The sequence below is a fragment of the Nuphar pumila genome, chromosome 3 (assembly GCF_984573655.1).
Source record: "Nuphar pumila chromosome 3, dmNupPumi1.hap1.1, whole genome shotgun sequence".
In the NCBI taxonomy this organism is placed as follows: Eukaryota; Viridiplantae; Streptophyta; class Magnoliopsida; order Nymphaeales; family Nymphaeaceae; genus Nuphar; species Nuphar pumila.
The window spans coordinates 118867404-118888116 of NC_143251.1; the positions used below are offsets into that span (position 1 = coordinate 118867404).

Genomic DNA, 20713 nt, shown 5'->3' on the forward strand with positions numbered 1-20713 from the left:
CAGCCATCCTCTTAGCAACGAGAGGTGGTTATGGACAGGGGATGCACAGATTATAAAATACAAAGAATGAAGTTTACATGTGCAAAAACTAAAGAAAGGCAAAATGCACTTCAGTTGAATGCAAGCAACATAAGAAAGAGAGCACGAAAAAAGAAATGCATTTTAGTTGAATGAAATCAACAAAAAGAAAGAAAAACTCAAAATGCATTTTCGGCTGAATGTAATCTACAAAAGAAAAGGCACAAAATATATATTTTTGGTTGAATGCAAGCAACAAATAGAAGCAAAAAAGTGTGTTAGAACCGAATAGAGACTCGGTTGCTTAGAACGCCTCTCATTTCATGGAATGAAATGGTGGGTGTTCAAGCACTGCTCCAATCCCCCAAACACAACATTTTAGCAAAAAGAATCATGAAAGTAGGTGGGTGCTCAAAGTGAAAAGAGGAAGAAAATAAAAAAAGAAAGAAAGTCACAAGTATTACCGAACACCTTAATCCGCCAAGAGCCGTGGATGCAATGGATGCACCCGGCCCTCTTGGCTTCATGTATCATATCACATGCTAAGCATTCCGAAAAAAATGGTAAATAAGTTGAGGTATTCACCTTCACTTTTCGGATTTGGAAGGAGGAAGAACCGGCTGCTACTCTCGAGAAACCTCCACAAATGGGTTGCACAACACACCCACACCCTTTGGAAGCACACACACTCGGATTGGAGGAAGAGGAGAGGAAGGGAAGGGAGCTCCAAGAAAATCGCCCCTCACAAATGCTCTCTCTCTCTCTCTTCAAAAAAAAATTATATCACATGCATGTGAAACAGAGGGCTAGGATCTCTTTGAGAGATCCTACGGTTGAGAGGCTCTACACTCCCCTCTAGGCGGTGGCAAGGGTGTAATTCCCTTGCATGGCCACCCAAGGTAAGCCACTCAACTCTCAAGGTTTGAAAAGTTTTAAAAAATGCTTTCTAATGTGCCTTGGGGCTGCCGCCCCATGCACCCAATAGGAGCACTCTAGTCTCATAATTACAACATTCTGAAATTACATGGATGCCATGGGCTGCCGCCCACTTGGCCAATCCATGTTCATCTTTCAAAACCTTTGTTTTTCTTACCTTTGTGCCACCGCCCAGCCTGGTCAACATGACCAGCTGGTCTCCAGGGCTATCCCATGTTCGAAATATGGTCGACCATGGGCTAAGGTCAACCCCCTAGTCAGACCCAAGCTCACTTACGAAGGAAAAATGCAATAAAAATTTCAATTTAACTCGAATTTCAAAATATATTTTTAATTTATGTTCTTTGTGAAAAATCATCTCCGGTGTAACCCATACCTCTTTTGAAATACATTCTTTATTAATTTACATAAAATGACAGGGTTTTAACATCGTGTAAATTCTTTAATTTGAGATCTGATTGATCTTATGCAATTCGAATTGAATTTAGAGTTTCGATGAATAATGCATTACAAATTCGCATTCATTTCAATTTATATATATATATATATATTTATATATATATATATATATTCATATTAGGGTTTTGTACATACATATATATATTTATAATTATGTGTGCAAAAATCCTCGTAACCATACAAAATTATTTATTTCAGAATTCTTATCATAAATTGAATTTTCTCAGAAAATTCACAGGTCTTACATCCTACTGTAACGGCAAAAAAAAAATGTTTTGATTCGGGCCGGATCCGGACCCGACCCGAACTACCGCCTCTCGCTGTCTTTTAAGACAGTGAGGCAGGCGGGAGGAGGGTTACGAAACCCTCCTCACCGCCCTTCCACCTCGACCCTCTCATCTCTCTCCCCGACACCCACCGCCTCTCGTCACCCTCGATTCGCCGGAGACCAGCGTCAGCCGATCGCCGCTGGCGACTCTCTCCGACGCTGCCGGCGACCACCAGGTACGTTCTTCCTCCCCTTCTTCTCCCTCTTTCTGTCTCTCTCTCTCTCTCTCTCATTCCTTCCCCCTCGTTTCTTTGTTACACAGGGAGGGGAGGGCTGAGCCTCCTCCTTGCTTTCGTACGGCAGGCGAAGGGCGGAGCCTCCTCCCTACTTCCGTACGACAGGGGAGGGGCCGAGCCCCTCTTCCCTGCTTTCGTACGACAGGGAAGGGGTTGAGCCCTCTTCCCTGCTCTCTGCTACGGCAGGGGAGGGGTCCAGCCCCTCCTCCCTGCCCCTTTTTGTTGCGCCAACAGGGGCCATCGACCCCTGCCTTTCGTTTGCCAGCAGGAGCCTATGGCCCCTGCCTTTCTTTTGTCAGCAGGGGCATAGGCCCCTGCCTTTCGTTTGCCAGCAGGGCCTATGGCCCTTGCCTTTCTTTTGTCAGCAGGGGCAGGGGCCCCTACCTTTCGTTTGCCAGCAGGGGCCTATGGCCCCTGCCTTTCTTCTTGTCAGCAGGGGCCTATGGCCCCTGCCGTTCGTTTGCCAGCAGAAGGCCATCGGCCCCTGCCTTCCTTTTTGCCAGCAGGGGCCTATGGCCCCTGCCTTTCTTTTTGTCAGTAGGGGCCAGGCCCCTGCCTTTCTTTTTGCCAGCAGGGGCCATCGGCCCCTGCCTTTCTGTGTGCCAGCAGGGGCCATTGGCCCCTGCCTTTCTGTTTGCTAACAGGGGCAAGGCCCCTGCCTTTTTGTTCGCCAGCAGGGGCCATCGGTCCCTGCCTTTTTGTTTGCCAGCAGGGGCCGATGCCCCGTGCCCCTTTGTGCGCGAGCCTATACCCTTTGTCGACAGGCCCAGGGAATCTTTGGAAGTTACATCGTAATGGGGACAGATCATTACAATTGTTGATCTCCAGCGAGGAATTCCTAGTGAACGTGAGTCATCTGCTTGCATTGACTATATCCCTCTTTAGGCGGCAAGGCTCATTTGGCCCTGCCCCATCCTTTTTTTTCGAGTCATTTGGGACAGTTGGCCCCAGCTCTATGTATTGGAGAAGTTGAGTCTTTGCCTTGCTTTTGCTTTTGTCTGGGTTTACATGTTAATATCGCATATTTGCAGCTACGACGGATCTCACTCGCGCTCTGCAACCCGAGCCGTCAATTGTGTACATCCGCAGACGTCAGCAAGCTCGTAACCCTCCAAGGTAGGGGAAGATTGTACGAAAGACTTGGATAATTGAATTAAGTTCAATTAAACTAAAAACGATCATTAAATGAATATATATATATACAAATATATATATATATATATATATATTTATACGGGTATGCACTTAACTCAAGGACGCGGTTTCGCGATCCTTGCCCTTTACCTTATGTCAATCTATACTTGCCATCGTGTATCGCGTCGAGATCTCATGTTGCATTCTTGCTTATGGTTTGTATGTGCCGTCACGCATGGTGGCGAGGTTCAGTGTTGCACTTCTGCTTACCGCCTTTACCTTGTCGTCGCGCTTTGCGCCTAGGCTCTTATTTTTGTATGTATTATTACTGCTTTGCTATTGCAGATGCCGCACAGGTTTTTGCTCTTTGCATATGCCTTAAAAGCATCCTCAGGCATTCACCTCTCTCTCTTGCGACGAGAGTTGAGATAGGAGCTAGCATTACATCCCCGTCTAAGGAGGGGGATACCTTGCAAGGATCCTGACTCCTTGAGTATGCAGTCCTGCAGACGAGTTAGAGGTTCTGTTGAGAAACTTATATCCCGTCTATCGAGGCCGGTGTCGAGTCATGCGAGGCCGGTGTCGAGTAATGCGAGGCATGTAGATACCCCGATAGCGGATGAGGTTCTAGAAAATCACAGGCATAATGTTGGCACAAGGTACTGATGTTTCAAAGGATATAGTAAAGTTGATAAACTTTACATCTTTGTGAAACACTCTTGTTGAGGCTTCTTTTCAGGAGCTATACCCCCTTTATCCTAGAGTACTTGTAGTCGTGCACGACACGTCTAGTACTGCGATGATCGGATGAGACGGTCGTGCAACCTCGAACAGTGCAAAATGCACAATGCTGGAATCACATAAATGGCCTCACATTCGCCTTCACAGGCAAGATGCTCGAGTGGTTTAAAGACCACAGCATAGAATGGGTCGTTAGTTAAGCAACCCCTAACGTACCTATTCGTTTCTAGTGGTCTGTCAAGGGAGAGGACAGGGCGGTACAAACTCCAATGGACAGGTTGTTAACAACCACCCTACGGGCAATGATCCGGCCTCCCCAGTCATTGGAGTTAGGGGAAAGGGGCTACAATAGTTAGCTACACTTCTGCAGAAGTTGGATGCATCCGTGGCACTGCCTCCTTTAGGGAATACTCTCTCGGCTAAAGCCGTCCCTTTGGAGCGGACTCAACTAGCTATTCGGATTATTCAAAATACATAGAATAACAGACGCCCGAACTAGTCTCAGTTGTTTCTACGTTTTGCCTGCACGTACCCGCAGACCAGTAATATCGAAACATAAAGTCTGTTCACACTGATTGTTGAGTAGTGAGACTCACTTGCACTCGCTTGCACTACTGACTCCCTTGCACTCGCTTGCACCACTGACTCGCTTGCACTACCTATTCGCTTGCACTATTGACTCGCTTGCACTACCTATTCGTTTGCACTATTGATTCGCTTGCACTGCTTACGCGTTTGCACTATTTACCTGCTTGCATTGCTTACCTGTTTAACTGCATATCTGCTTTAAACTGCATAACCTACTGAATTAAATGTACATAATTCAGTTTTCTTGTAGTCTCTCTTGTGCACCTACTAGTTTTTCGCGAAACTAACCCATTCTATGGGTACAGGTGATGAATAGGTACTACACGGGCGATGGCGCGATGGCAAGATGGCTTCAAGACTTTCTTCTTCCTGCTCTTAGCTCGTGTCCTAATGTTTTTGGGTCTTGTAACGGATTTTCCTTGGGACATCCGAATTTTTGTACTTTTGGAACCTTCTTTTAATGGAAGTACTTTTTTTCAAGTAGCATGGTTTGTATGTTTTGGTTCTTCAGCTAACGCGCCCAAAGTGGTCAACTTGCCTTTCTAAAATTAACAAAAGGATGGTCTTCCACTGATTTCATAAACCAACTCTGTAATAAAGAGATTCTTTTAGTCTCTTGCCTGTTTTCTGAAAGGTTCGAAAGTTTGAAATTTTGGGGCGTTACACCTACCCTCCTTAAAAAGGATTTCATCCGCGAAATCACAAACATCAGTTAACAAAAAGATCAGGGTACTTCTCCCTCATGCTCGCTTCCGGCTCCCATGTGCATTCTTCGATGCCATGGTGTTGTCAACGTACTTTAACCAACGGAATAGTCTTTGTACGTAAAACTTGATCTCGGCGATCAACGATCTCGACAAGCCGCTCGGCCATCGTCAGATCTTCCTGAAGTTCCACGTCTTCGTACCGAATGATGTGTGATGGATCAGGAATATACTTCTTTAGCATCGACACATGAAAAACATCATGAATCTGAGCATATTGCTAAGGTAGCTCAACCCGATAAGCTACTTCTCCGATTCTTTTGAGAATCTTGAAGGGTCCAACGTATCTGGGACTCAACTTCCCGTTCTTTCCGAAACGAAACACGCTCTTGGTCGGTAAAACTCTCACAAAGACCATGTCACCTACTTCGAACGAAAGCTCTCACCGTCTCTGATCGGCGTAACTCTTATGTGTATCTTGCGCTGCCTTCAAGCGTTCTCGAATCTTTTGCACTTACTGAGTGTAGTGCTGAAGAACAATCGGCGATTCGCTGGATCTATCGTTGATATCATCTCAATATGACGGTGATCGGCAAGGTCTCCCGTACAATACATACGGTGTCATCTCGATACTAACGTGATAACTGTTATTATACGCAAACTCGACTAAACACAAGTGTGTATCCAACTCGCCATTCCAATCGAGTATACAAGCTCGCAATATATCTTCTAATGTCTGAATCATCTTTTCTGATTATCCATCAATTTGAAGATGAAAGGTTGTACTGAACTCAACCTTGTTCCCAAAGCTGACTACAACTGTCCTCACAATCGCGACGTGAACCTGGGGTCACGGTCGTAAATAATCGACATCGGTACACCATGTAACCTTACGATCTCTCTGATGTACAAGTCAGCTAAGCTTTCAAGAGAGTGACTGATTCTGATAGGTAAAAAATGGGCAGACTTGGTGAGTCTGTCCACAATTACCCAAATCGCATCGTGCTTACGTCTTGTTCGCGGTAATCCTACCACGAAATCCATAGTGACATCTTTTCATTTCCACTGAGAAATCTCAATCCTCTGCATGAAACCTCCAGGACGCTGGTGCTCAATCTTGATTTGCTGACAAGTCAAGCGCCTCGAGACGTACGCTGCTACTTGTTGCTTCATACCGTCCACCAATACTTCCTTTATAGATCCTTGAACATTTTCGTACCACGAGGATGGATAGTGTATTTTGACATATGAGCTTCATCAAAAATCTCCTTCTTCAACTCAGGGTTATCTGGCACCCAAAGTCGATCCTTCATACGGATGCTACCATCATCCGCAATTCTAAAAGATGTACCTTTCTACTTCGTTCGAGCTAAAAACTTCATGTACTGGGCATCAAGCTTTTGTGCCTCGACAATCCTAGGCGAAATCTCTGATTGGATGGTTAACCCAGACAATTTGATCGTTCCGCTTCCAATCGAAAATGGCTTCCAAGCCACGAAATCTTCAATCAACTTCTAACTCCACAAAAGGCTTACCAGAATACTGCTCGATTTGCGACTAAGCGCATCTGCCACGACGTTTGCCTTACCAGGGTGGTAAGACAACGTGAAATCATAATCCTTTATAAACTCGAGTCATCGACGATATGTCTCATATTCAATTCCTTTTGAGAAAATAAATACTTGAGACTCCTGTGGTCAGAAAAAAGCTCGAACGTTTCTCCATACAAATAGTGTCGCCAAGATTTCAAGGCGAACACCACGACTGCTAACTCCAAGTCATGAGTTGGGTAATTCCTCTCATGGATCTTCAACTGCCTCAATGCATACGCGATCACTCTGTCGTGCTGCATTAGCACGCAACCCAATCATGTTCCTGAGGCGTCTGTGTATACCACAAAACCACCTCTACCAGAAGGTAAAGCTAACACCGGCGAAGTCGTCAACTTCGACTTCAGGATCTGAAAACCCTCTTCACAAGCTTTAGTCCACTCAAATTTGACGCCTTTACGCAAAAGCTTCGTTAATGGTAACACAATTTTATAAAAGTCCTGGATGAATCGTCGGCAGTATCCTACTAATCCAAGGAAACTACGGATATCTGAAATATTCTGAGGCTGCTTCCAGCCTAACATGGCCTCAACCTTCGCTGGATCAACTAACACTCCATCTTTGGATATCACGTGACCCAAAAACATAACTCGCTCAAGCCAAAACTCACACTTGGAGAACTTGGCGAACAATTTGTGCTCATGAAATACTCCAAGAATGATACGCAGATGCTCTTGATGTTGCTCAAAACTCTCTGAGTAGATCAAGATATCATCAATGAACACAATCACAAAGGTATCCACCAATGGACGAAAGATCCGGTTCATCAAATCCATAAATGCAGATGGTGCATTTGTAAGCTTGAAAGGCATCACTACGAACTCGTACAATCCATATCTCATTCGAAAAGTTGTCTTCGCGACATCTTTCTCTCTAATTCAAAGTTTGTGATAGCCTGATCTGAGATCGATCTTCAAGAAAACCCTTGCTCTCTGCAACTGATCAAAAAAGTTTTCGATTCTCGGTAACGAATATTTATTCTTGATCATCGCTTGGTTGAGCATCCGGTAGTCAATACACAACATCAATGTTTTGTCTTTCTTCTTCACGAACAAAACGGGTGCACCCCATGAAGATGCACTAGGTCTGATAGATCCTTGCTTCAATAACTCTTTCAACTGACGCTTCAGTTCTTCAAGTTCTGCTGCATTTATACGGTACGATGCCTTGGAAACAGGAGTAGTTTTATGCAATAACTCAATACAAAATTCGATTTCACGCTTCGGAGATAATCCGGGCAGTTTCTCAAGAAAGACATCGGGAAACTCTCGAACTACATCTAAGTTCTTGATCGGAACTATCTCAGGCTCAACTGGGGTGATACTGACCAAGAATGAAGTACCCCCATTCCGTATGTACTTCTGGGCCTTGAAGGATAAAATCAAACGATTGTCTCGCATCGATCGAGAAAGCTTGATCTTTAAAATCGGGCGGACGGGTTAGGATAAGATCACATTGCCTTCTCTACAAAGAACTTAGGCATGATACTCAAACAACCAATCCATGCCTAGAATGACATTAAACTCAGTCATATCTAGTAGGATCACGTCAACTAGCAAGTTTTGCCCTGCCACTGACACCTCAACACTCAGAATATAAGAAATACATATGGATTGATCACCGGTCGGAGTACGGACCTCCAACGGGTAATTCAAAGGCTTAACGGACAAAGGCAAAGTTCCAGCAAATCTAACAAAAATGAAAGAATGAGAAGCTCCATAATCAAATAATGTAAAAATTGCTTGTCCAGGGACTGGAATAGTACCTTGGACTAACTCTCCCTTGGTCACCTACTCGACTGTTGCTGCGTAGGCTCGTCCGGCTATCGTCTTCTGATTGACTGGTCTCTGCTGATGTGATTGTTGTTGTTGTTGCTGCTGAGGTGGTCGCTGATATATTGGTTGGGATGTTCCGAGAACGTTTTTCTTCAAATCATCTTATTGCTTCTTCCAGCAATCCTTGATGTAGTGGCTCATCTTGCCACAATAGAGACATCCTCCGGTGTCACGAGGACACGGTCGTCCCGGATGATCGACGGGGCACTTAGGGCAACCTGGTGTTGCCGCTATCTGCTTCTGCTGCTGATATTGTTGCTGGGGCTGGCGGTACTGATGTTGTTGATGGTTATTGTTGTTGTTGCCTTGCGGTATGTTCTTCTTTGTTGGTGGATGAAACTTCTTTTCCCAGGGTTCCTTTGGAATTCTCTTCTTAGGCAAACTCTTTTGACCTTGATGTTGGGATCCTCTGAACGGCTGCGTCCTCTGGGTTTCGGACCAATCTTGCTCCAAGAGTGTAGTTGTCTCCAAAGCCTCATCTAATGTCGTGGGAGCGCGAGTGTAGACCTTCGTACGGAGAGCAGGCTTCAATCCACGAGCAAACTTCATCGCTCGATCCTTCTCAGTCACGTAAACATTTAGACAATAGCGTTCTAGACCTCGAAACTTGGTGACGTACTCGGCTAGCGTAGAACTCCCCTGTTGAAGGTCGAGGAACTCATGCATCTTATGGCTCCTTTCATGCACAGGGAAGTATGCTGCATAAAAGACTTCCACGAACTGCTCCCATGTTACCGGCTCGTTCGCCAACTTGATCTCCAAGGTGGTCGCCCACCACCTTTCCGCATCTTTCTGGAGTCTGTACGTCCCAAAGTCTACCTTCCGATCCTCGCTGACTTGCAGAACACGAAATATGCGTTCTATCTCTCGCACCCAATCTTTTGCAGCTTCCGGTGTAGACCTTCCGTCAAAGGATGGAGGGTTCATGCTCATGAATTGCTTGTAAGGTATTACGGTGGCTAAAGTCTGGATGGGTGTCTCGCGTCCCAGGGTGGCTTGTTGGAGATTGTCACCCATGGTACGCATAGCCTCTGTCTGACGGCCAACAACCTCAGCAAGGTTGTTGAGAGACTCCATCAAATCATTACAACGGCCTCGCCATGCCATCTTGAACAAGAAAAGACTCGTGTAAGCGAAAGTATAACTTCAAGAACACAAATTTTCCATTCATAAGCAAAAGATGCATGATTTCATTCCATAACAAGTCCAAAATACCCTTTCACTAAGACAGGGTTACAAAACATATCCAACTATGTTGAAAAACAGAAATGAAACATTGACTCCGTGTTTACACAAAATGTTCATAAATCAACAATCTTCTTCATTTCTGACTGGTAAATCTGTCGCGGTAGTTGTTCCAGTTTCCGCACATTCTCCGCTTCGGACAAGGAGGAGATGCAGGAGTGTACTCCGGAGGACTCGGAGCTTGAGATAGAGGAGGTGAAGTCGACACATACTGAGGGAAAATAGAATAGGAATAAGAAGTTGACGAGTACTGGGGAGAATTCGGCGAAATGCGCAAATTTTCCCCATGCTCCACTTCCAATAGCACCAGACTGGCCTCAGATGCCACGTTCTCAAATGTTTCAGCATTCCCCTTCCAGATTTCATCATGCAATTTAATGTGGCATTCATCCTCGATATTCCCTCTAAGACCACAATAGGGGCAATCGCTCAGCTCACATGGATAAATTTGTCCCACATGCTCCAATTGACATCTTGCACATAGAGGTGCCTGATTAGCAATCACTTGGGCACTACTGACGATCTTCTGAACTGCTTGGTCCAGGGCCTCTACGCCATGAACCAAGTCTTGCACGGCTACAAGAACCCTTTCGTGCCTCGATCCGAACGACATATATTCAACATATATTCAATTATGTGTGCAAGTCTAACTAAAGAAGTAAAGAACATTCAACTTCAAATTTAAGCATACTTACAATGCGATGGACGATGCACGCTGAAGTCTTGGACCACACTTATAACTCTGCTCTGATACCAATCTCTGTGACGCCTCCAAATCCCGACTTTGGAAAAATCCTTAATTTTTTAGCAAAAAAAAAAATTGAAAGTGTTTAAGTGAAACAGCGAAAATACAAGAAAAAGAGAAAGGCAAAGACCACAAGTCTAAGCGGGCCACAGATGAAATACATACTGAAACAAAATCCAAAATATACAAAGTACAAAATTACTACAAGAGCCAATAGTATCAAAATATACAAAATGAGACATTATACAACATTTCTATCAGTCTCTCTAAACTAGAGGAAATATCCTCTCAAACCCCAAAAAAGAGAAGCCAGGATCAGCAGACTAAGTGTGGGTCCCAAGCCTCCGTCCGTGTGTCGTCGAATCGCAGTTGAACCTATTCATCACTTGTATCCCCATAAAACGGGGTCAGAACTCTTGCGAGCTGGTGAGATACAACAACCATATATTATCATTTAAAGGAAAAGCATGTAGCATAGAAACGAATAAGTAAGCAAGTATATGTGCATGTGAGCAAGTAGGTGCACGTGCTACAAGTCTAGTCGACAAAGAAAGTAATGAAGTACAGACTAGTGTAACAAGATACAACAGTCAAAACTAAGAACTAAAGTAAAGCATCTATTGTGCGAGCAACTAAGGAAAACCACAAGAAAGGAAGAAGAACATTATTAACTTGAGCAAGCAAAGCATCTAACAATGCAAGTTAGCATCTGATTGGTTAGTAATTATGCTCTTCTGATTACTCCTTTGGGTACGTGATGTAACCGCGCATTCTGTGAGACATGCACCCGACGTCTATTATTCAAATTCTAATGTGGTAATCGGGGATGCTACAGACCGAGTAACCTCATGCGGGCAGCCCACGGCTGAGAGAAAACCTCGCACAAGTAATGGATTGCAATCCTCACTACTGCGGTAGTGGAGGTACCTCAACAGGTAACCTCGACCTCCCTAACTCCGAGTGACTGGAGGTCAAAGGACGCCTTAGCTCCTGTAAACGTGTTGTAGTAACGACCTGTCACTCGAGGTTGTACCATTCACCCTCTCCAAGGTGAACCGTTCTTGTGAATGGAGAAACGGGTGATTTATCTTTCTTAAGTTAATTGACAAAACACCACCTTCTGAGGCGTTTAGGTACATCCGCCGCATGATCCCTGCAGAGTCACACAACAAGGTCTTTGCCTGCCCATTCATGTGCTCAAACCTTACACGGCCAACTAAATAGCACATCGCCTGTGAAGGCGATTCAACACCATCTTTCATTTTTATCTATAGGGTATCTCGATACGTGAGCTCACTCACAAACATAGGACCATCGCCCAAAGACTCAAGTAGAGTCGCAAAACCTCAAAAGATGTTTGTGCTAATACCCTATGGTGCTCAAGTCTCAACCATTTGTTACAGCGAGTGTGTAGTGTGCAACATGGTGCATTTTTTAACATATCAGAGCACAATACTCAATTACCACACTCGAGGTAAAAATGAATAGTACATGTGTCATGGTGCGTCATGGTGCCAGTGCGAAGCAATACTACACAAAATTCTAATTTTTCGCACAAGTATTGAAACAAAATCAATGGCACCTACGCTTACTTATGCAAACACATTGCAACACGTGAATATGTGCAAGTGAGTCTATCATTCGACATTCATATGTGATACATGATTAAAATGCGTAAATTCACCATAATTTGCATATAAGTCAAAGAAAATACCGTATAGTAAACACTTTGTGCACGTCTCATGACTAAAGAATTTTGAGTAAATGCATTCAAGACAACATCCACGAGTAAAATTTCGTAACATAACCATTTGTATGAAGATATCGAGTCAATGACGCACCCAAGTGTCGAGGTATGCAAATTGGAATATTTGCATACGTATGGGAATTACGTTAGCATTTCCAAGGTTCATTGCCGCGCTTGCAGAAAATAACTAGGCGATTCTAGCTCCAAAACGTAAACGGCCCAAAAAGCAAGTGTCGTGAAAAAAAGAAAGAGCAAAGGGGGTGGGCAGTATGCTGCTCACCACCTCACTGCTGTGACAGGACAGCAAGGACGCGCGCCATGGCAAAGCCATGGGGGCCAGCACATCTATCCGACCAAAGGCAACAGGCCGAAGGTGTCCCGCTTGCGGCGAATGCAGCCAACCCAACAAGGGATAGGCTGCGGCCAAAGAGGTCAGCAGCCCACTGGTCTGGACATGCACAGGCTGTGCAAAGTGTTCGGGCCAGTGCATGCTGGACAGCAAGTGCACAGGGACATGTTCCGGCACAAGAGTTTCCCTCTTTTTCCTTCTTTTTTTTGAAAAGGTTTGCCGCAAGGGGGAAAAGGTGCAGGCCGGTGACAGGGTACTAACAAGGAACTCAGCCAGGCAAGGTCCAGGTGAGATCAGACCTAGTTGGTCTCACCCACACCCTGGTCTGAACCGGGGCGGTTCGAACCGGGTGTGTGCTGAAGCAGGGAACCGGCTGGACATCCCCGGACTGGAACAATCCGGGTGTTCCAGCAGGTTAAGCACCAAGACAGCAGGGTCTGGTCCTTCGGACCAGACCTTGATGGTCAGGGAGGACCCTGGTCTGAACCAAGAGGGTTCAGACCAGGTGCTGCAACTTGTTGCAGCCTGGTCCAAGGCTGAAACCGGGGCCGGCAAGGCCACCCGAGTGCAGCTGGCACCCGGTAGCCGGCTGTCGCGCCCAGCTAGGTTAGCAGGGAGCTCCTGGCCAAGCCCCTGCTCGGACCAGGGTGCTCCTGGCTGGATCCAACCTGAGGGGTTGCAGACCAAACCAAACAGCACTCAGGAAAAAAAAATGACCAGAGGTTAGGAAGAAAGGTTGCATGTAGCCCAGTAGAGAAAAAAGGAAGGTAGCGGCTAGGCTGGGCTACAAACGAGCCCAGTCTAGTCGCTCCAGCCAACTCCAAGACCTAGAAGCTTCCCCAGCCATCCTCTTAGCAACGAGAGGTGGCTGCGGACAGGGGATGCACAGATTATAAAATACAAAGAATGAAGTTTACATGTGCAAAAACTAAAGAAAGGCAAAATGCACTTCAGTTGAATGCAAGCAACATAAGAAAGAGAGCACGAAAAAAGAAATGCATTTTAGTTGAATGAAATCAACAAAAAGAAAGAAAAACTCAAAATGCATTTTCGGCTGAATGTAATCTACAAAAGAAAAGGCACAAAATATATATTTTTGGTTGAATGCAAGCAACAAATAGAAGCAAAAAAGTGTGTTAGAACCGAATAGAGACTCGGTTGCTTAGAACGTCTCTCATTTCATGGAATGAAATGGTGGGTGTTCAAGCACAGCTCCAATCCCCCAAACACAACATTTTAGCAAAAAGAATCATGAAAGTAGGTGGGTGCTCAAAGTGAAAAGAGGAAGAAAATAAAAAAAGAAAGAAAGTCACAAGTATTACCGAACACCTTAATCCGCCAAGAGCCGTGGATGCAATGGATGCACCCGGCCCTCTTGGCTTCATGTATCATATCACATGCTAAGCATTCCGAAAAAAATGGTAAATAAGTTGAGGTATTCACCTTCACTTTTCGGATTTGGAAGGAGGAAGAACCGGCTGCTACTCTCGAGAAACCTCCACAAATGGGTTGCACAACACACCCACACACTTTGGAAGCACACACACTCGGATTGGAGGAAGAGGAGGGGAAGGGAAGGGAGAGAGAAGGGAGCTCCAAGAAAATCGCCCCTCACAAATGCTCTCTCTCTCTTCAAAAAAAAATTATATCACATGCATGTGAAACGGAGGGCTAGGATCTCTTTGAGAGATCCTACGGTTGAGAGGCTCTACACTCCCCTCTAGGCGGTGGCAAGGGTGTAATTCCCTTGCATGGCCACCCAAGGTAAGCCACTCAACTCTCAAGGTTTGAAAAGTTTTAAAAAATGCTTTCTAATGTGCCATGGGGCTGCCGCCCCATGCACCCAATAGGAGCACTCTACTCTCATAATTACAACATTCTGAAATTACATGGATGCCATGGGCTGCCGCCCACTTGGCCAATCCATGTTCATCTTTCAAAACCTTTGTTTTTTCTTACCTTTCTGCCACCGCCCAGCCTGGTCAACATGACCAGCTGGTCTCCAGGGCTATCCCATGTTCGAAATATGCTCGACCATGGGCTAGGGTCAACCCCCTAGTCGGACCCAAGCCCACTTACGAAGGAAAAATGCAATAAAAATTCCAATTTAACTCGAATTTCAAAATATATTTTTAATTTATGTTCTTTGTGAAAAATAATCTCTGATGTAACCCATACCTCTTTCGAAATACATTCTTTATTAATTTACATAAAATGACAAGGTTTAACATCATTTAAATTCTTTGATTTGAGATCCGATTGATCTTACGCAATTCGAATTGAATTTAGGGTTTCGATGAATAATGCATTACAAATTCGCATTTGTTTCAATTTATATATATATATACACATATATATATATATATACATATATATATTCGTATTAGGGTTTTGTACATACATATATATATAGATATAGATATATATATATATACATAATTATGTGTGCGAAAATCCTCGTAACCATACAAAATTATTTATTTCAGAACTCTTATAATGAATTGAATTTTCTCAAAAAATTCGTGGGTCTTACAGTATCGCACGATACACCTCATATCGTACGATATGGTACAAGATGGACGTGTATCGTACGATATGCACTCGTACACGATACGAGTGTGTATCATATTGATATTCTAAATAGTAACGATATGTATGGTACGATATATACAACATTGAGGCAAACAACTTGCATGAAGAAAATACATTTATTTTGGGATAATGGAATAAAATAAACAAGAATATTAGACAGAGAGAGAGAGAGAGAGAGAGACTTAATGATAAAATTGGAGAAAAGAAACAAAACTGTCTCTATTCAGTCTAGATTTTTTTTCCTATTCCCAATCAAAAACCCTTCAAAGCTCACTACTTTTCATATTTGCCTGGATGAACTGAAAACATAGGTCAACTAAAAAAACACAAGATATTAGTAAACATAAGCTTAAGTTGGTCATTTCCTATCCTAGATATCTATATCTTGGTGGTAATTTCCTTATTGGATAGGTTCTCAAATGATGTATATATCACAGTTTTTTCCTCAACATATATACAGGTGATACTGTAACCTGTGGGCTCTAGGACTAGAAAAATGCATTGTCAGACATGGATGGAACACAGACCTCATATAGAAAAGGCTGGCAGCTTCCATCTCTATATCATAAGTTCATAAGTACCAGTATTGGTCCCAATTCTCAATTATTTCTCAGAAAGGATTTTTCTTAGGAGATTTTAGAATAAGCGCTTTTTTGCAAGAGAAACATAACATTTTGAGAAACAATCAACAAAGTTTTAGTATAGATCTTTAGTATTTTCTCTTATGATAATATAAAGAAACAATCAACAAAGTTTTAAAAATATACAAGAAACAAAGTGTCAGAAATTACCCTAAGGCATTTTCTGGGCCTGAAAATGGCATCGCTGGACTCTATACGTTAAGAGCTTCAAAAGGACAACAAGTCTCGATCAAAGTGAGAGCCAAAATTTGTGATATTTATGGATGATGCGTTCCTACAGCCATTTTGGGTCTGAAAATGGGCTTAAAGAATTCTATCCAACGAGTGCCTCAAAATGACCACTAGCACATCTCATTCAAGGCCAAAGCCAAACTTCACTATATCTTATAAGGATGAATATGGCCCTAATGTTGTCTTTTGGGCCCCAAAATGTGCTTAGTAGATTGTACTCAAAGAAAGCTATACTGCAAGCACTATTACGTTTCAATTAGAATTAGAACCGAGTTAGAGTCAATGTTCATAATATCTTTTTTATATGGATAAATGTTTTGAAAGTTGTTTTTGAGCCCAAAAGTGGCCTCAATAGATTCCTGCAAGAGCTTCAAATGAACAACATCCCACCTTGATCGGAATTGGGGCCATCTAACTACCATTTTGAAGACATAACAAAGACCCACCTTGATTGGGATTCCAGTGGAAACAGTAGCAGCTTTTATTTTTAGAATATGGTAGCAGTAGTAGTTAGAAGGTTAAAAGAAGGAAAGTTACAAACTATTCATTTACAAGGTGAAAGAGGATAACTTACATTGGATATATGCAATGATTCATGCAACTATTGACTAGATTTTCATTGTCATATTCCAATGGCATGGCTTTCACAAATCTATGCAAACATTTGGAAATCATAGATGGACTTTGTCCAACATGAAGCCAGTTATGGGCAACAAATCTGACAGTCTACAAGATGAGGGTGGCTTGAGACAAACCGAGCCAGCTTAGGGCCTAATTTTTGTACACAGATCAAAATAAAAGCAGGCATAAGCCCAGACCAGCGCAATCAGCCCTTTGGTGAGCTGTGTTTGATTGGATCACAGCACATCAAACAACCCGCCACTTGCCAACCTGACCAGTTTACAAACTGGGTTAGATCGAGCTGAGGCTTAATGATGCCCATTCTTTTAACTAATCAAAAAATAGGGCCCAAGCCTGACCATCACAACAGCCCCATGAACAGGTCATGGCCTGGGATTTAAGTCCAATGCAGACTCAGACCAAGCTTAGGCCAAGCCCAACCCTTTTGGAAGGCCAGATTTGACCAGGCATGGTTCATAAAATGACTGGCAATCCCCTCGTTTGACCCCATCCTATATTGAGCTCAAAAAGATCATCCAATTTATTGTCCAGTTGAGAAAAACAATATGTTGAGAAATTGTGAGATAGAACCTTTCAACTATTCACTTCACATTTTATATGGCAAAAGCCAGTTCATAAGTCAATCTAAATCACCTAAAGACTCAAGTTTGTTAAATCATTCACTTAATTAAAATGAACGAACTGAACATCATATCCTTATCAAAATCTCATTTTGCTAAAAATATACCACGTCCTTTTCTTTAAACAAAAGTGAGTCTTTATTAATTGGGAAATGGATAAGGAACAGATTATGAAGAGATACTAGAGCATCTCTCTTCATGTCCTGAAATTTTGGGAAATATGTTTGAAACAAGGGCAGTAGATGTTTTACCTCTCAAGTTATTTGACAAAATATGCATTATGAGCCTCTGCAGATAATCAAAATGATTTTTTAGCTCTTCATCAAGCACTTGCAGCTGATGAACACTAACAACATTCAGTTCTAGGACGAGATTTTCCATAGGTATGAACATATAAATTGTTAGAACCCGATGTTTCTACAGATTCCAGCGAGTTGGACGTGAGGCATGGCGCACACCACGGAGGGCGGTTCTACAAAAGGGCCTCGAGAGGGCAACAAGAGGGCGTGTTTTAAACACAAATAGGTAAAGAAAAGGGAGGGGTGTGCAGCATTGGGGGGAGAGAGAGTCGGCTACACAGGAAAATGTAAGGTGGATGGAGGTCAACGATAAGGGAGGAAGAAAAGGTGTTCCCTCCGAGTCGATGACGAGCGTGAAAAAGAGGCGAAGGAAAAATATGTTCCCTTAGAGAACAAGAACCAAGAACAAAACTTAGAGAAATCTCTAAATAAACTTCATTGAAAATTTTCTAAACTACATACACATATTTATAGAATACAAAAGGGCCAACAGGTAAAAGAATACAAGGGGGGCTCCTGGGCACATAATCCCAGCCTGAGTAGGACTCCAGGATGGGGCGGCCCATCTAGATCAGATCCTGGGGCAGCTTCTCTGGCTCGGATCTGGGGCAGGTCCGTAACATAAATGTGCTCTCTACGGCAGTTCACAATCAAACAATGACAAATATCATATGAAAAATTATGCTAGATAACAAATAGAAAAGAACGCCAACACCAGTTAAAAGTAACTACTTCTAGGCCTCAAATATCCATGGCTGACACAAGATACATCACAAAAAAAGCTCCTCCAAATTGTGTGGTCGATGTCAGTTCGACATCACGGTCAAACATTAGATCTGCTTGAGGAAGCAATTAGATCCTAGCTCAAGCAAGTTTTTGATGGCAGACACAAGATAAATTCAAGTAAAACAAAAAAGCACATATTACCGGATATAAAATGAAGACAGACAGAAAACCATGTTCAAGTAAGTTCATAACATATTACCTGTACAATGAAATGATCAGTATTTCTATGGACCAAACAAATAAGCTGAAGGAGACAATAACAACCCAAGAACCACAATATTTGAAATATAATACCTCATGGCCATCATGACAAGCCAAACAACAAGCTGTGCACACTCCAGCATTTCCCTCGGGGGTGCAAGTAAGGCACGAAAAAACAGCCTGCCGCTTCATGTACCCTTTTGAGTAAGTGCACTCGTTACCCGCATCGCCCCCCAATACCAAATCAGCCTCCTTCAGAAACAACAAAGCAGATAAATAATAACAACATTGGCATCATCATAAACAATAAACCATAAAGCTAAGAAATCTAACAACTTGAAAAGACATCAAATGTTAAAACAAAGTAAAGAGCATAAAATCGATGGTTCTTGGCTTTGTCTTCCTCAGATAACAAGGGATTTTTCTAATACCATTTGCCCGTAGAATTCCAAAAATCCAAATCAAATTGGATAACTAAAAAAGGGGATGACATAAAAAGCTCTATCTAATAGTAACTGGTGACGACGACGTAAAACCCTAAATACCCCAAATGAAAGAAACGCCAGTCAGAAAAAAATACCAATTCTTGTTCCTCCATTCCCTGTATATATTCATCAATCGTCACGGTCGGCTCGACCTCGTCTTCAAACACATCAGCCATCTTCTTAAAACCGCTTCAGAAACTCCTTGATAGAAAGAAGAGGGATGACGGAGGGACAATAAACCCTAATTCAATAGTCAGGAGAAAGAGAAAATGATGGTCAATTCTAAATTGGTGTTTCTCAAAACGGGTCCTAGACGATCAATCACCAACAAACGATACCCACTTCGCAAGCAAAGAAAGTTTTGTAAAAACCTAGAGAGCGAGAGTAAAAACCTAGAGAGAGAGAGAGATGGGGATGGTTCAAAAGCATGCAAACGAATAGGGAGAAGAATAATAATGCATCAAACAAGAGAAATTTAAGGTTGTCCCAATACCAAGAGATCAAGAAAAAAAAAGGTGTGCTCTATGTTCTTCCTTCCTCAGGGTGACCCAGATAATTTAGAGAGGAGAGGACATCATGGAAGCTTTTGAGGAAGAAAAAAATGGGTTTTGCATCCAATGAAAGAGATTAAGAAGTATGATTTTGTGTGAAGGGAAGCTTTTGGTACAAAGTAGGAGTGCGTGATGCGTGCGGGTGTATGCTCGGTACATAAAAGGGAGGTGGGTAGGTTTGGAGTTCAAATAGATGGTGGGAAAGACGAGAGCACTCTTGGTTTTGGTTCCTCTCCCGCCACAATCATTCGATTTTTTTGGTCGCACATCGTAAGGCATATTTGGTGCGAGTGCCTTAAACTTAGTTGGCTAATTGGTCTTTAAGGATGTTAATTCAGGAACTAGTTGAAAGTAGTATAGGTAGATGAAAAAAGTTTCTTCAACAAGATTTTATCCCAACTCCACCCTTCTCCCAATAAATTAGATACAAGAAAACTCTAGTGCCTTGAAGAGCTTCTTGTTACTAATGAGCTAAAAATCATAAGTATAAGTTGTATCTAGTCAATCTAACCACATATATGTTCAGCATGGTTTGTTTGCTGGGATAGTGACTTATGATATAAAAAATATGGTCTTTTGATTAATGAAATTTTGGCACATTGTGGGCCATTGATTTTTTAACCCTTTTAAGAACCCAATTACTTGTCATTAGGGATGCACAACGAACCTAGCTTGGGCTCGGCTCGGGCTAAGCTAGGCTCAAACTCGTTTAAAAAAATAAACAAGTCGAGTTTAAACAAAAGTCTAAGTCATTGTCTCCGTAGTAGTTGGGGTGTTGGTCTCTATCCCACGAGGTGCTGACTTCGAATTTCACATCTTTAATTTTTTATTTCAATAATCTAGCAGGTTTACAGTTTTAAAAAACCTGAACAACGGTCAAGCTCGGATTGGCTTGGCTTGGCTCATGCTGAGTCTAGACAATGATGTTCAAGCTTGGCTTTGAGCTCGAGCCAAGCTTGAACACATGCATTTTGAAGCGAGCCAAGTTAA

At 42.9% G+C, this 20713-nt stretch overlaps 1 protein-coding gene across 1 annotated transcript in view; it reads right to left on the reverse strand.

Annotated features, from left to right (window-relative positions):
- The window catches only part of LOC149843454 (uncharacterized), a 54086-nt gene extending 34210 nt beyond the window's left edge, over positions 1 to 19876 (reverse strand). Inside the window, exons 1-3 of the mRNA XM_090001838.1 lie at positions 19666 to 19876; positions 19268 to 19413; positions 18781 to 18939 (exon numbers count right to left, since the gene is read on the reverse strand). Coding sequence (XP_089857964.1) covers positions 18781 to 18939; positions 19268 to 19348 — 240 coding nt within the window. The 5' untranslated portion in view covers positions 19349 to 19413; positions 19666 to 19876. The remainder of the gene's footprint in view (positions 1 to 18780; positions 18940 to 19267; positions 19414 to 19665) is intronic.
- Between the last annotated feature and the right edge of the window lie 837 nt (positions 19877 to 20713).